The following is a 13,909-nucleotide window of genomic DNA, read 5'->3' as shown; positions in this document are numbered from 1 at the left end:
TGCCCCCTCTAAACTGGGCCATGATGAACTACACTTAACCCGGTGGAGGCGGTAATAAACAGCTTAGAAGTGCAGTAGACTTGCATAAACACATAGGTATACACAATTTAACAGCAACAGAAGGGACACCTTGCACACCACCCGGCTCTCACCAAGAGTCTCCCTCCAGAGCGAGTGAGGACCAGAGGAACACTAATCTCACCAACACTGGAGGCAGACTCGTTGACGGCGCCGGGAAGCAAGTAGAGGGTGACGCCAGGGCAGCAGAGGAGAGGCCAGTCCTTGGAGAGTCCAAGGAGTTCTCTGCTGTCTGGGTGTTGGCAAGGCTCGAGGTAGACTCGGTTAGGTGTTCACTTGGGCCTCGAGAAGTGGAGTGACCGGAAGAAGTAGGGTTCTCGAGACATACGTGGCAGAGAGAAATGAGCGAAGTGTCGCTCGGGAGTGGCCGAACGATCCAGAACGAGGGGTGATGGTCAGGTGGTGTTCTGCCCTTTACAAAGAGATGAGTAGATAAATGATAGGCGCTTAGAAAAATTGAATTCCGGAAGTTATAGATATCTGAAAAGAAAATTTGAGTATCGATAAAGAAAAATAATAATTGCATGGGGGGCGTAGAAAAAAAAAGCAAAATTCAATAAATAAGTAAGCAAACCACAGACGCTTTGGAATATGAGAGAAAATGAGAAAGAGACATTAGAAATGCATCAAAGAGAGAAAATTAGTAAAGGAGGAAAGAATATTATGGGGAAAATGGCAAGTTTGAAAATACGAGTAAAAAATGAGAAAAATAAATGATAAATAGATAAAAGAAAGAAAACAAACATAGGAGTTATAAAAAAAATAGAAAAAAATAGGCATAAAAATACGAAAATAAGTAGAGATGGAGGAAAAAGATGGAGGCGTTAGATATGTAATAGTAGAAAAATAAGCATTAAAATACGAAAATAAGTAAAGATGGAGGAGGAAGATGGGGGCGTTAGATACGTGATATTTTCTTCAAGGCGGCGAGGAAGGTGAGGCTGCCGAAGAAGATACCCTCGAACAGAGTGATGACACTGGCGCCGAGGATGAGGCCCATGGAGCCCCCGAGTTCGTCTGAAGAAGGGAGGGTCCATCACACACACACACACACACACACACACACACACACGATCCATACTCCCTCCTTCACGTATCTTCACCATCACAAAGCATATTTTTCTTTCAGCCTGTTTTATCTGCATTATTCCACTCCTTCCTTCGCTTCTTATTCCTATCTTTTTTTTTTTACCTTCCTTCCATCCTTTACTAAATCGTATCTTATGCTTTCCTATTTTTATTGTTTCCATTCTTGCTATCTACCTATTCCTTTATTTTTATTCCTTTTCCAATTATGCAATGCCTTTCTTTCATATATCTGCTCCGTTCTTTCCCTTCCTCCTTTCATATAATCGTTCTTATCTTCTTTTACTCTTCCTTTACCCTTTCGTACACTCTCCTTCCTCCTCCCAGCCTGCCTTCCCAACACTCACTAAGGTAGTCGAGAATGGTAGTCCTGGACACAATCAGACGCGCGTGCTGGAAGGAAGGGTAGTACACTGAAACCACCGACACGTTGTTCCTGTCACAAAAGAAAGAACACAGATTTATCAAGGAAATATTTTTAATGGTAAACTGTAATTAAATTTTCCGCTTTAGTAGACAGTATATTATATGCGTCCCTTTGGTTTACTATACTGATATTTTTATTTCTTTTTAATAGTTTATAAATAAGGAAAAATGTGGTAGATGATTGGCTAAGTTTCTATAAATTCTATATCCTGACTGTAAATGTGAGAGCAGGTCACGAAGAAGACAATAATATGATAAATAGATGAAATATATGCCTTCTTTCTTCTATTCGTCTAATGATAAGGTAACTGTTTTTGATTCACCATATTAAAATCGTTAGATTTTTACTGCATTTTCACTGTACGGAAATAAAAAAAAAAAAAAACGCGAAAAAAAAATGCCCTCCCAACCTCACCCTCTTTGTCACACTAGCGTCATGAGGCGATAAGACACCGTGGTATTTGCTGGGAAAGAAATACATTCAGAAATTTTCGCAGCAAGGAAGAACAATAATATTTCCTATCCTCTCTATGTAATGGTAATATGTGGTGGCAGGAGTGAAAGAACTAAAGCGTATGTACATAGGAAAATTAAGATTAAGCCTTCCAGTTCGTCCTTAAATTTTAGTCAAGAGATTCTCAAGTGAACTGGTCTTTTTTCCACCTCTTCTCTGCGTTCACTGCTTCCGTGGGTATCTTGTTCCGCCAAGTGACAAGACCTTCGCAAGACAAGTTTCTGCCAACGTCGGTGTTCATCGCCTCGCCTTAATTGGCATACCACTGCTTCTCCTGGCCTTGGGTGAAGAAAGAGGAAGACAAAGAGGGGGGAGGAGGAAGAAGGGGACAGAAACACGGAAAAAAAAACGAGGGTAAAACGAAGATAAGACAGAAAGAAAAAGATGGACAAGGACGATGAAAAGATAAAGGAAGACGAGGAAGATGAGGAAGACGATGGTGAAATGTGAGGAGGAGGACAGAAGGTGCAGAAGGAACTCAGAGGGAAGAATAACAAAAGATGGTGATGGATGAGGTGAAGGAAAGAACTAAAAGAATGAGAAGAGGGGAGAGAGGGATGAGTGGGAAGAGAAGAAAGAAAAGAATGTTAAAGGACGAAACACTGGAAAGGAAGGAGAAGGAGAAGGAGAAAGGTAGAAAGAAGATAAAATTGAAAGAAAGAGATGAAGAACAGGAAAAACGGTAAGAGAGAAAGATTGAAGTTACAGAAAGAAAGAAAACATAAGGAAATAAATAAGATGAAAAAAAGAAGAAATAAAAGAAAAAGGAGACGAAAGAGGAAAGAGAAGAGCGATAACATAAAAGAGAAGAAAGAAAAGAGAACCAGCGTATATATAGAAGTGACAACAGTAGCAGGAAGAAAGAGAGAGTGGGTAGGAAAAGGGTGGAAGAGGAAGAAAAAGGGATGTAAAGAGGACTAACAGAAATAGTTGATTGATTGAATGTTTAAAGAGGAGATGTCTTATGAATGCCAAGATGAATATTATGAAAGGACGAGGTACGGTTTTACTAATGCTGTTAAACTCGACTTGAATAATGCACACAAAGGTATCTGAAAGCATTAGAGTCTCTTATGTCTACTGGATTTCGCCATAGTAACGTATATGAGACAGTGCTTCATCAAGGAGAATCCACTCTTTGTGCTCTCACTTTCACAAAGACTATTTCAAAAGGCCACAGAGATAATTAGTCGGGTTCTCAAGAGTATTTTTTCCTTTGAATAATGCAGAAATCTAATTAATATGTCACTATTACTATGAAAACATTCTTAAAAAACCCGGATAAATTTAACTATACCCTTTTGAACGAAGGAGGACGAGGGAGGGAGTCCTTATGATCATATTCGTGAAGAGGGTGATTAGTAGCAATCCAGGTCACGGGCGAGAGGTTAGGGAGTACGTGGCTGCATTACCAATACATGTGAGGGTCTATTGAAGGTCGTTAGTTATGTTTAGAGTTACGTAATCGCTTTCCTTTCGCTATAGAGGTTGGATATGAGGTCTGTGTACGTGCATGTAAGAGAGTGGGAAGAGGGATCGTTGTAAATTAGAAAATAAAAAAAGAATGGAAAAGATAATATATTTAGTGATTGAAAATTCATGTAAAATGCAAAATGGAGAGAGAGAGAGAGAGAGAGAGAGAGAGAGAGAGAGAGAGAGAGAGAGAGAGAGTGTGAGTGTGTGTGTGTGTGTGTGTGTGTGTGTGTGTGTGTGTGTGTGTGTGTGTGTGTGTGTGTGTGTGTGTGTGTGTGTGCGTGTGTCGCCACCTACCCATCAGTAATATTCATGATGTTCCTGATCTTGTGCAGCTGTTTGGGAAGCAGGTCGTGCACTCGCGTCTTATAGGAGAAGGTGTCCTCCAAACACACCGGCAGGCATTTCCTCTGATCTGGTGAGTCGAGGAGGGTGAGACGAGGATCATTATGTGCGTTAGACTTATCATATATCCTATAAAGTTACCATTGCTTCTCTAAAACAGCTCTCGCAAACATTGAATTTTATGTCTGTGAATCTGTTTATGCATCTCTTTATATTCTATATGCTTGCTTCATTTTAATCCAATATCTCAAACAGCTTATCTCCCAAACATCAACTGTATGTCTGTTCTTTGGCATCACTCTATCTGTTTGTAACATTCCCTTTAGTCCTTGCCCCCTCACACATTCATGAGTCCATCTGCTCACTTACATATTTCACTGCACTTCTTCCTCACCGCCTCCAGCTTGGGATTCTTTGAGTCACTCTTGCCCACCATGTTGAAATTGTTGTAGCACTCAAGACTGGTCGATACATCACACAGCTTCCTTCCACGTTCTTCTGGAGCGAAACCCGTACATATCCTTAGAAGTGTCTGTCCATTCTTCTCTATTACTCTCAGTCCTTAATCCTTCGACTGGTATTTAGTACATCATTCTTTAATTACTTATCACTCTGAGACGTCTTTACTTGTTCTATAGCCATCTCCGGTCTCCAAGAAAATATAAAATGTATTCTTTTCTTACCTATTTGCTTGTAGATGCTTGTGAAAATCTAACGCATTACTTTTTATGCTGTTACTTTTCTTCATATCACAGTGAAATGGTTAGATTTTGCTAGATCTTACCTCATTTCCTCTCTCCACCATCACATAGATATTCTAATCCTAATCCAATTTTCCATAAACCGTTTGACTCTTTCTTTTAGGAATTGACATCTCAGTTGTCTTCATTTCTTCTTCGTGGTGCTGCCCTTGTCCAGAATTGGTCTTACATAAAAGAAAGTCTCGCATCCCTCTTTTTCGATACTCATAGATTAGTTCCCTATTCCTCCATCCTCACATAATCTTGTTCTCCAGCCATGCCTTTCTTTCTCACTCATGTTACAATCCTGCTCTCCATCATGTTATTTTCCCTCTACTGATACAATATTCCTCCATCCCTCATTCCTTTCCCGATATTTATTCCTTGACTCAAACTCAACTTGGCAATCAATCGATCAGTCAGTCAATCAGTCAGACATTCAATCAATGAGTGAGTCAGTTGTCTATCACTCAGCCAGTCAGTCAGTCAACCTTTCAGTCAATCCATTCCTCCTCCTCCTCCTCCTCCTCCTCTTTCCTCCTCCTCCTCCTCCTCCTCCTCCTCCTCCTCCTCCTCCTCCTCTTCCTCCTCCTCTTCCTTCTCCTCCTGCTACTACTACTACTACTACTACTACTACTACTACTACTACTACTACTACTACTACTACTTACAACTACTTCTACCCCGACCTCTAATACTACTACTATTACTACTATGCCATTACTGCTGCTGCTACTACTACTACTACTACTACTACTACTACTACTACTACTACTACTACTACTACTACTACTACTACTACTACTACTACTACCACCATTACCATTAGCACTACTACTCTTCTATCTCCAACTGCTACTGGCTCACCGCTCTCGAAGTTTCTGTAGCATGGGAAAGTGCAGTTGGAGCAGAAGGCGGAGATGCAGCGGTAAGCTTTCATCATGTTGCAGTTGACGGTGGACCGCAGGCGCTGGGTAGAGTTGCTGGCGGTGCTACTGAGATAAGTCATAGTGGCACACGACGGCTCATCCACGTCCACTATTCTTTTGAGTCTCGTTCTGTCTATCTGCGTGAAAGAGGAGGGAAAGGACGATGAGTTAAGAATTTTATTTAGAGGAGTGGAGAGAGAGAGAGAGAGAGAGAGAGAGAGAGAGAGAGAGAGAGAGAGAGAGAGAGAGAGAGAGAAAGAGAGAGAACGAAAGAAAGTAGTTGCTGAAAAATGAATTGAGACAAAAAAAAACCACATAGATGATATACAGGATATGCGATAGTGTCTCTCTCTCTCTCTCTCTCTCTCTCTCTCTCTCTCTCTCTCTCTCTCTCTCTCTCTCTCTCTCTCTCTCTCACCCTGGTTAGAAACACTCTGATGGCGGTGACGGTGCCAGGCCTGATGATAGAGCCTTGGCCCAGCACCCGCCACATGGGAATCGTGATGTTGCTGATCAGAGTGACTTGTATCCCCGTCTTGGCAATTATTAAAGGATCCGTGATGGAGGTGTCGAATTCTGTGTGACGAGAAAAAGGGTTAGAAGTAGAAGGAAGAGCAGTAAATGGAGGACAAAAAGGAGAAGAGGCGTCGAGGAGGACACTGAATGACGTGAAATAGAAAAAGATAGAATGTTAATGAGAGAATAGAAAGACAAGGATGATTTAGAAATAGGAAAAACATAGGAGGAATAGGAGAAGTATGCGATTAAACTGCATGAGAACGAAAAATATCTATACAACAAAGAATACTCCATACTTTTCTATCTATATGACAATTTATTTATCTTCCACTTCATAGAAATCCACTGGCAACATTATCAGACTCAGGGCAAATTGTGAACTGGTTTCCCTTCATCACCACAGATAAGATAAGAGCTTTAAACTACCACCGCTCCTCAGTAATCACTCCAGGTAGACTCGCCACTGACTGCACAAAGACTCGCTACCTACGCTCAAGTATGTGTGGAAGTATTTTGGCGCGACTCTAAACCCTCTCTTCCTCTCTTCTATTCCCCTCCTTGTGTCTTTGAACCTTCCCGCTTTTCCTTCCTTCCTTCATTCCTTCCTTCCTCCTTTCTTCCTATCTTCACCTCTTGTTATCTCTTGCTATCACTTCCCTCGCTGCCTCTCTCACTGCTTCATCTCATACGACTTTCCCTGGTCTTCTCATTCACTCATCTTCTTCGTCTGTCGTTTCTAATCTTGCTCCTGCTTGAGTTGCCTCCTCTATCTCTCATTCACATCATCTGCTCGCATTTACACCTCTCTCTCTCTCTCTCTCTCTCTCTCTCTCTCTCTCTCTCTCTCTCTCTCTCTCTCTCTCTCTCTCTCTCTCTCTCTCTCTCTCTCTCTCTCTCTCTCTCTCTGGTTCTCGTTCTCTATTTGCTACCCAACACACATACCAGGTCTCAGGTCGCTTATATCCCGCAGAAGGAAGAGAAGGCCTTTGTTTTCGCCACTAAGGGTCTGCTTGATATCAGGGGTAGCATACAGGACGTAGCATTGGCCCAGCATGGTAGTTACTGGCACGGACATCCTGCAGCAATCTTCCGTGCCTAGCGTGTAGTTTTTGAAGCGACACTGCAGCATAAAGTCCTCACACCTTCAGGGAGGAGGAATAAATTTTTGTGTGTAATACTAGAAAGCTCCTGAGAGATATAAATTGCATTGATTTTATTTGTAGTTGTTTGGAGTAGTAGTATGACAATGTGGATGGTTTCAAGTGATCAAAGTACACTGGTTTGAATCATACAGGTTTGTACGGTGTTTCTAAGCAGTGATGCTATAAAGTTCGGTTTTTGTTTTTTTTTGCATGTTTGAGTCGCTTAGAAATTAATGTTTGGATTAATCAATTGCTTTATAAGAAGTGCTTCTCAAAATAAACGAAGTAATTCAGATTTATAGTTGAGTTTTATGCCGATATTTTTTTATTTTAAGAATTTCATCATTGTTATTTTTTTTTTAAATTCAATAATTTCTAGAGATTTTTCCTTTATTTCTTTAGAATGTGTCTATGTTTTTTTTCATCCACAAACTAAAATTATTACTTTTATGAACAGTCTATTTCTTTACAATGTGTCTGTAGGGTTTTTATTCACAAACTAAAATTATTACTTTTAAGAATAATCTATTTCTTTACAATGTGTCTGCATGTTTGTTTGTTTTTTGTTTTATCCGCAAACTAAGAATATTGCATTTAGAATAGAAGGAAAATATAAAATGAAAGTCTACATGTGAAAGCATATAATGGTCCGCAGCATTATTCACTTCCACGTATAGAAAAAATAAAAGAGAAGAAAAGAAAAGAAAACTCATACGAACACTGGATGAAAGAAAAATCAGATGAGTCAATAGATAAAAAAAAGAAACACAATAAAAACAGTGACTGTGAAAAAGACTGAATGCAAAGTGAAACAGAACTAAGTATAGCGATAGAAATTAAATAGGAAGAAGTAACCAATGCAAAAGTAGAATGCAAGAGTTAGGGCAGATGAAGGCAAGGAGTCAGTACATTACGAGAATGGCGAAGGCTGGAGGAGGAAAATCTATTGGGGTTTTATCACGGTGGAAGATGACGCTGGCTGGCAGGAGAGGATAAAAGTGAAATGAGGTTGGGAGAGTAAAGCTTGGTGGAAAGGACCTCGTTATCTCTCTCTCTCTCTCTCTCTCTCTCTCTCTCTCTCTCTCTCTCTCTCTCTCTCTCTCTCTCTCTCTCTCTCTCTCTCTCTCTCTCTCTCTCTCTCTCTCTCTCTCTCTCTTTCTTCTTTCCTCTCTTCCTTCTTTAGTTTCTTCTTTTTCCTTTTGCTTATTCCACTTTGTTTTTTGGAAAGAGTTTTTTTTTCTTGTTTCTCTTTTTTTTGCTTAATTTTCTTCCTCCTTTTATTTTTCCTTCGTTCTTTATCATCTCCTTCCTTCTTTCTTTTTTGTGATATTTTTATTTTTTCATACGCATTATTATCCTGCTCCATTTTATACCAACTTATTGATACTTTTAAATCTGGAGACTGTTTCACCTTACATTTTTTAACACACACACACACACACACACACACACACACACACACACACACACACACACACACACACACACACACACACACACACATACTTGACTGACAAATATTCCATCAACTCAATAAGTGTTTCGTTCCTCTCCTGCAGGAGAGCTTGAAGGATATGGCGTGACTCGTTGAGGAAGGCGCGTCCATCCTCCGTCTTGTACACATGAGGGCGCAGCATCACAGGTAAGCCCGTCATGGCCATCAGGTAACTCGCGAACCTTTTCGTGATGTTCAGTTCTGTGACAGGGAAAGCAGAAGTGTGTGGAGTTATAGAGGGTGGCTGTGGGTGTGAGGTTGGGTGAGGGTGGTGAACATGGAGGTTAGTGAATTGATAATAAGGGTAGGATAGATAAGATGAATAGAGAGAGAGAGAGAGAGAGAGAGTGTGTGTGTGTGTGTGTGTTTGAGACAGGAGAATTTTTTGGGATATATGTAATTAACTAACCAGCCCCATTATACATTATGAAGATGGTCAAACTAACAGAATAAAACAGATAGAGAGACAGAGAGGTAAAATAGACATATCTGTACATAAATACATACACACTGACACACCCAGAAACAAGCTGAGGGACAAGCAGACGTAGAAATTAGCAAATAAATAGACAGATAGCTAGAAAATAAGAAATCTGATAAATATATACACATAAGTTTGTGATATTTGCTAGATAAAAGAAGACAAACAGACGGACACGAAAATATAGAAATTGACACATAGATACAAAGACAAATAAATAAATGGAAGAACAGACAGATACACAGAAAGAAAGATAGAATAGATAGACAGATAGACGGACAGACAGATCGGATGGAAACAAAAGAATCATTAGTCATGGCACACGCTCATGGATATGATATTGTAGTCACGTGAGGGCCTCCGGAAACCAATTACCACACTCACCTGTGAATTCAACGTGAACAGGTAACGCGCCGCAACGAGTGAGAGGCAGGAAATTAGAGCAAAATCAGTTACGGCAAATAACGAAAAATAGCAAAAGGAAAAATGATGAACGAGAATAATAATAATCACGAAACGTTTCAAAGAGAATACAAGCAACGAAGGAAACAAAATGCGTCCTTTGGTAAGTGAGTGCAAGCAAGGAAAATAGAAAATAATGATGAGGAAAATGACTGAAAAAAAAGCATAAAAGCGTTACCTATTCGTTCCCAGAAGAACATCAAGAACTAAGCAGACAAAAACGCCTCTTTCGTTAAAACTCTTTTCTGATTATTGCGTCTTATTGTCGCTGAGTCAAAGCCGTGTGCTTCTGACACTCTTGCTAAAGGAACAGAAAAGATAGAATAATACCAAAACCACTAGACTTACTATTCTCTATCTACGAGTGGGACAGACCTAGCGAAACAGAGAGAGAGAGAGAGAGAGAGAGAGAGGGAAAGAAGGGGGGAGGGGAGAGGAAGAAAAGTGTTAGACCCTGAATAGATGCCAATAGATTATCCAAAACTGGAAGATAAGTGTCTTGAAACTTCTCTGTTAAAAGAATTCAAATCACAGGAAGATGGAAATAGAGAATCAGAAAGGGAGTCCCAGATTTTATCAATAAAAGAGTTTGCTGGTTAATAACTCTTGCATTAGAGAGTTCTATCTCCGTGCCTTTATGAACTTGAGCTGCGGCGAAGATAAGATAAAATACAGTAATTAAAGTACGTTGTTAGTAAATTTCGGCTACTATTGCACTGCACGTTTTTTTATACAAGAGGGGAAGCTGGCCTAGGGAAAAAAAAATAGAAAAAAAGACACACTTGATTGCCAGTTCCCTTAAAGATAAGTTAGCCAAAAGTCTGGAACAAATGTCTGGAAGCCTTCCTCTTAAAACCAAGTAATATAAAGAACAAGGTTAGTTTAAATATTGTGTGCTCCCGGTGGTAGGTTGGGATGTGACTTACCTTCCAATTTAGTCTTGGAGAAATAGTCTCTGTTGCAGAACACGATGGAAGGCAGCTGAAGGCCACTCGGGCTGACATCAAGAGACGACTGTGCGTGTGAAGGATTTGTTGTTAATGGTGTTGCTATTGTTAATGTTGTTGTTGTTGTTGGTGATGGTGATGGTGATGGTGGTGGTGGTAGTAATGGTGTTAGTGGTGGTCGTGTTGTTGTTTTTATTGTTATTCCTGTTGTTGTTGTTGTTGTTCCTGATGCTGCTGCTGCTGCTGTTGTTGTTGATGTTTTTGTTGTTGTTGTTGTTGGTGTTGTTATTATTGTTGTTTCTGATACATTAGAAGTTGGTAACTGCATGCAAATGAGATGCGATTATTATTTTTTTCGCTTCAACAAAATCGTCACAAAGGAAAACGGTCAGAATAATAAAACAGGACTAACGAGTAATCGCATTGTCGTACATTAAAGGCTTGCAACACGATTGGAAGCTCTTTTCGTTGTTTATGATGCTCCTTTCCGTAAGCACTCACCTCGTAATAAAGTAAGGCATAACTAACTCCTCGGAATACTAAAGAATAAATAAAGTCTTCCATCAAATATTTTATGGACCATGAAATCGTCTCTTTTTTTTTCTGAGATTCCTTCATGCAGCAAATTAACCCTTTTCAGAGCTTCGCGTGAGAGCATTTCCCTTGCACTTCACAGCAACCTGCGCACTAATGCATTCATTTTTTTTCGTACCATACCTGAAAACATCACCTGTATCATGTAACCGCATCTCATGACCCATTTATCGCACTGACATTCAATTCTTTATTTCTTATTTTGTATCTCCTTACTCTCAATACCTCATTTTGTGGCGCTTTACTTCTGATTTCACTGTTGCATCGTTAATATTTCAAGCGGTCAATTAGTCAATCATTCAATCATGCAGCCAGTCAATCATGCAGTCAGTCAATCAGTCAGGCAGTCAGTCAATCAGTCAGGCAGTCAGTTAGGCAGTCATTCAATCAGTCAGACAGTCAGCCAATCATCCTATCATCCAGTTAGTCAGTCAGTCGATCAGCCAGCCATTCAGTTAGTCAATCATCCAGTTGGCCAGTCAGTCAGTCAAGCCACATACCTGCGATTTTACTTCTCGAGAGGCGAAATCAATGGTATGAAGAACGATGGCATAATTGAGGGAGACGATGAGGGCAACGGTCAAGACGAGCCAGAAGTACCCAAACCATGTGCCTCGCTGCCGCCATGCGTGCTTCAGACCGTGAGCTGTGGTGACGAGGCTCCAGAACTTGACCACCTCTTCTATGCCCTTTTCCTTGTTGATGCCCTATAACGAGAAACAGAGACGAGGAGTGTTGAGAGAGAGAGAGAGAGAGAGAGAGAGAGAGAGAGAGAGAGAGATGATGTTGGAGAAAAGGAAAGGAGGAAGGAAGACTTAAGAGAAGAATAAAGGTGAATAGAGTAGTAAGAGTGAAGACGAGAGAACAGTAAGAAAACAAAACAAAAAAGGAGGAGAAAAGACAATAAAGAAATGAATAGAGTAGCAAAAGAAATTAAGACGAGAAGATATGACTAAAGAAAAAAAAAAAAAAACGAGAAAGGAAAATAAAGAGATATGAAGATGAATATAATGGAATGAATGAAAACAGGAAGACAGGAGGAGGGTAGCGCCAGGTTGGTTACAGTGCTAGCAGGTGTTCATCATGCCTCCCGTCACCGCCCCTCTCTGCCTGTACACAAAACATCACTCGATCACTGTTTACTTGATCCCCATAAGATCGATGAAACCAAGTGCTAATAGAGGAATTAATTTGAATATTACCACGAGACAAGTATGACGTATATATGTGTGTGTGTGTGTGTGTGTGTGTGTGTGTGTGTGTGTGTGTGTGTGTGTGTGTGTGTGTGTGTAAGTTCATTAACCTGTTTATCCATCGTAATAGCAGACATAACTCATGCACGTACGTTATAATGAAGAATATTACCTGTAGGTCATCAGGCGCCTCATCATCGTCCTCATCATGCTGGTGGTACGGGATGGTGAATAAAGAAGGTATACGCAGGCCCTTCCCCTCTCCCTTCACCCCCCAGGCCTCCTTCACGGGCATCACGGCGCTAACACCCTCAGAGCCCACTCCACCTGAAGCACATGAGCCAGTCTAGGCACCTTTCACACACACACACACACACACACACACACACACACACACACACACACACACATATTTGCGATTGATCATCACATTGTTCATAAAGTAGTAATAGTAGTAGTAGTAGTAGTAGTAGTAGTAGTAGTAGTAGTAGTAGTAGTAGTAGTAGCACCATTAGTAGAAGTAATAGTTGTAGTAGTAGTAGTAGTAGTAGTAGTTGTAGTAGTAGTTGTAGTAGTAGTAGTAGCAGTAGTATTTGTTGTTGTTGTTGTTGTAGTGGCAGTATGTCACATCTACGCACACTCTATCAACCAGACCATAAAGTAGCCACATCACTAACTACTGACAGCCTCAGTTAGCATTTTTATAGCCACGCTCAAAGTGATCCAATCCCACAATTGGCCACACCACAAACCAGCAACACTCTTACCTGACCGCCTCCACCACACTCCCTTACTCCACTGAGTGACTTCCTGATCTCCAGCCTCACCCTCCCCCACCAGACACACACACAAAGTGCACACATTGATAATCGATCCAAGAGTTTTGAGCCAATTGTAATGGCATCTGTAAACACACACACACACACACACACACCGTGTAGTGTAGTGGTTAGCACGCTCGACTCACAATCGAGAGGACTGGGTTCGAGTCCCGGAAGCGGCGAGGCAAATGGGCAAGCCTCTCTATGTTTGGGCCCTGTTCACCTAGCATTAAATAGGTACGGGATTTAACTCGAGGGGTTGTGGCCTCCCTTTCCCGGTGTGTGGAGTGTGTTGTGCTCTCAGTCCTACTCGAAGATCGGTCTATGAGCTCTGAGCTCGCTCCGTAATGGGAAAGACTGTCTGGGTGACCAGAAGACTACCGAGGAGGTGAATTACCACGTAGTGTACTAGTTAGCACTCTCGACTCACAATCGAGAGGGCCGGGTTCGAGTCCCGGAAAGCAGCAAGGCAAATGGGCAAGTCTCTTAATGTGTGGCCCCTGTTCACCTAGCAGTAAATAGGTACGGGATGTAAATCGAGGGTTTGTGGCCTCGCTTTCCCAATGTGTGTTGTGTGTGATGTGGTCTCAGTCCTACCCGAAGATCGGTCTATAAGCTCTGAGCTCGCTCCGTAATGGGGAAGACTGGCTGGGTGACCAACAGG

General features: G+C 41.1%; 1 protein-coding gene across 1 annotated transcript; it reads right to left on the bottom strand.

Moving 5' to 3' along the window:
- Positions 1-473: 473 nt before the first annotated feature.
- LOC123505392 lies at positions 474-12,719 on the bottom strand. The gene is made up of 11 exons (XM_045256611.1): positions 12,597-12,719; positions 11,732-11,938; positions 10,617-10,704; positions 8,759-8,948; positions 7,053-7,252; positions 6,010-6,167; positions 5,530-5,728; positions 4,292-4,420; positions 3,875-3,992; positions 1,512-1,600; positions 474-490 (listed from the first exon to the last, which is right to left on the bottom strand). The coding sequence occupies exons 1-11, from the start codon at positions 12,717-12,719 to the stop codon at positions 474-476; spliced, it is 1,518 nt and encodes a 505-aa protein (XP_045112546.1).
- Between the last annotated feature and the right edge of the window lie 1,190 nt (positions 12,720-13,909).

The sequence above is a fragment of the Portunus trituberculatus genome, chromosome 18 (assembly GCF_017591435.1).
Source record: "Portunus trituberculatus isolate SZX2019 chromosome 18, ASM1759143v1, whole genome shotgun sequence".
NCBI lineage: Eukaryota > Metazoa > Arthropoda > Malacostraca > Decapoda > Portunidae > Portunus > Portunus trituberculatus.
Note: the sequence above shows the minus strand (reverse complement) of the source record. Positions and strands in the feature narration are given on the sequence as shown.

What these genes read in the sequence shown, in the direction of transcription:
- LOC123505392 (XM_045256611.1), bottom strand. Translation starts at nt 12,719, where the DNA reads ATGCCCGTGAAGGAGGCCTGGGGGGTGAAGGGAGAGGGGAAGGGCCTG. An exon ending in AGGCGCCTGATGACCTACAG is followed by an intron (nt 11,939 to 12,596) that starts GTAATATTCTTC and finishes TTCTCGTTATAG; the next exon opens with GGCATCAACAAGGAAAAGGG. An exon ending in GAAGAAGTGCAGTGAAATAT is followed by an intron (nt 3,993 to 4,291) that starts GTAAGTGAGCAG and finishes TCGACTCACCAG; the next exon opens with ATCAGAGGAAATGCCTGCCG.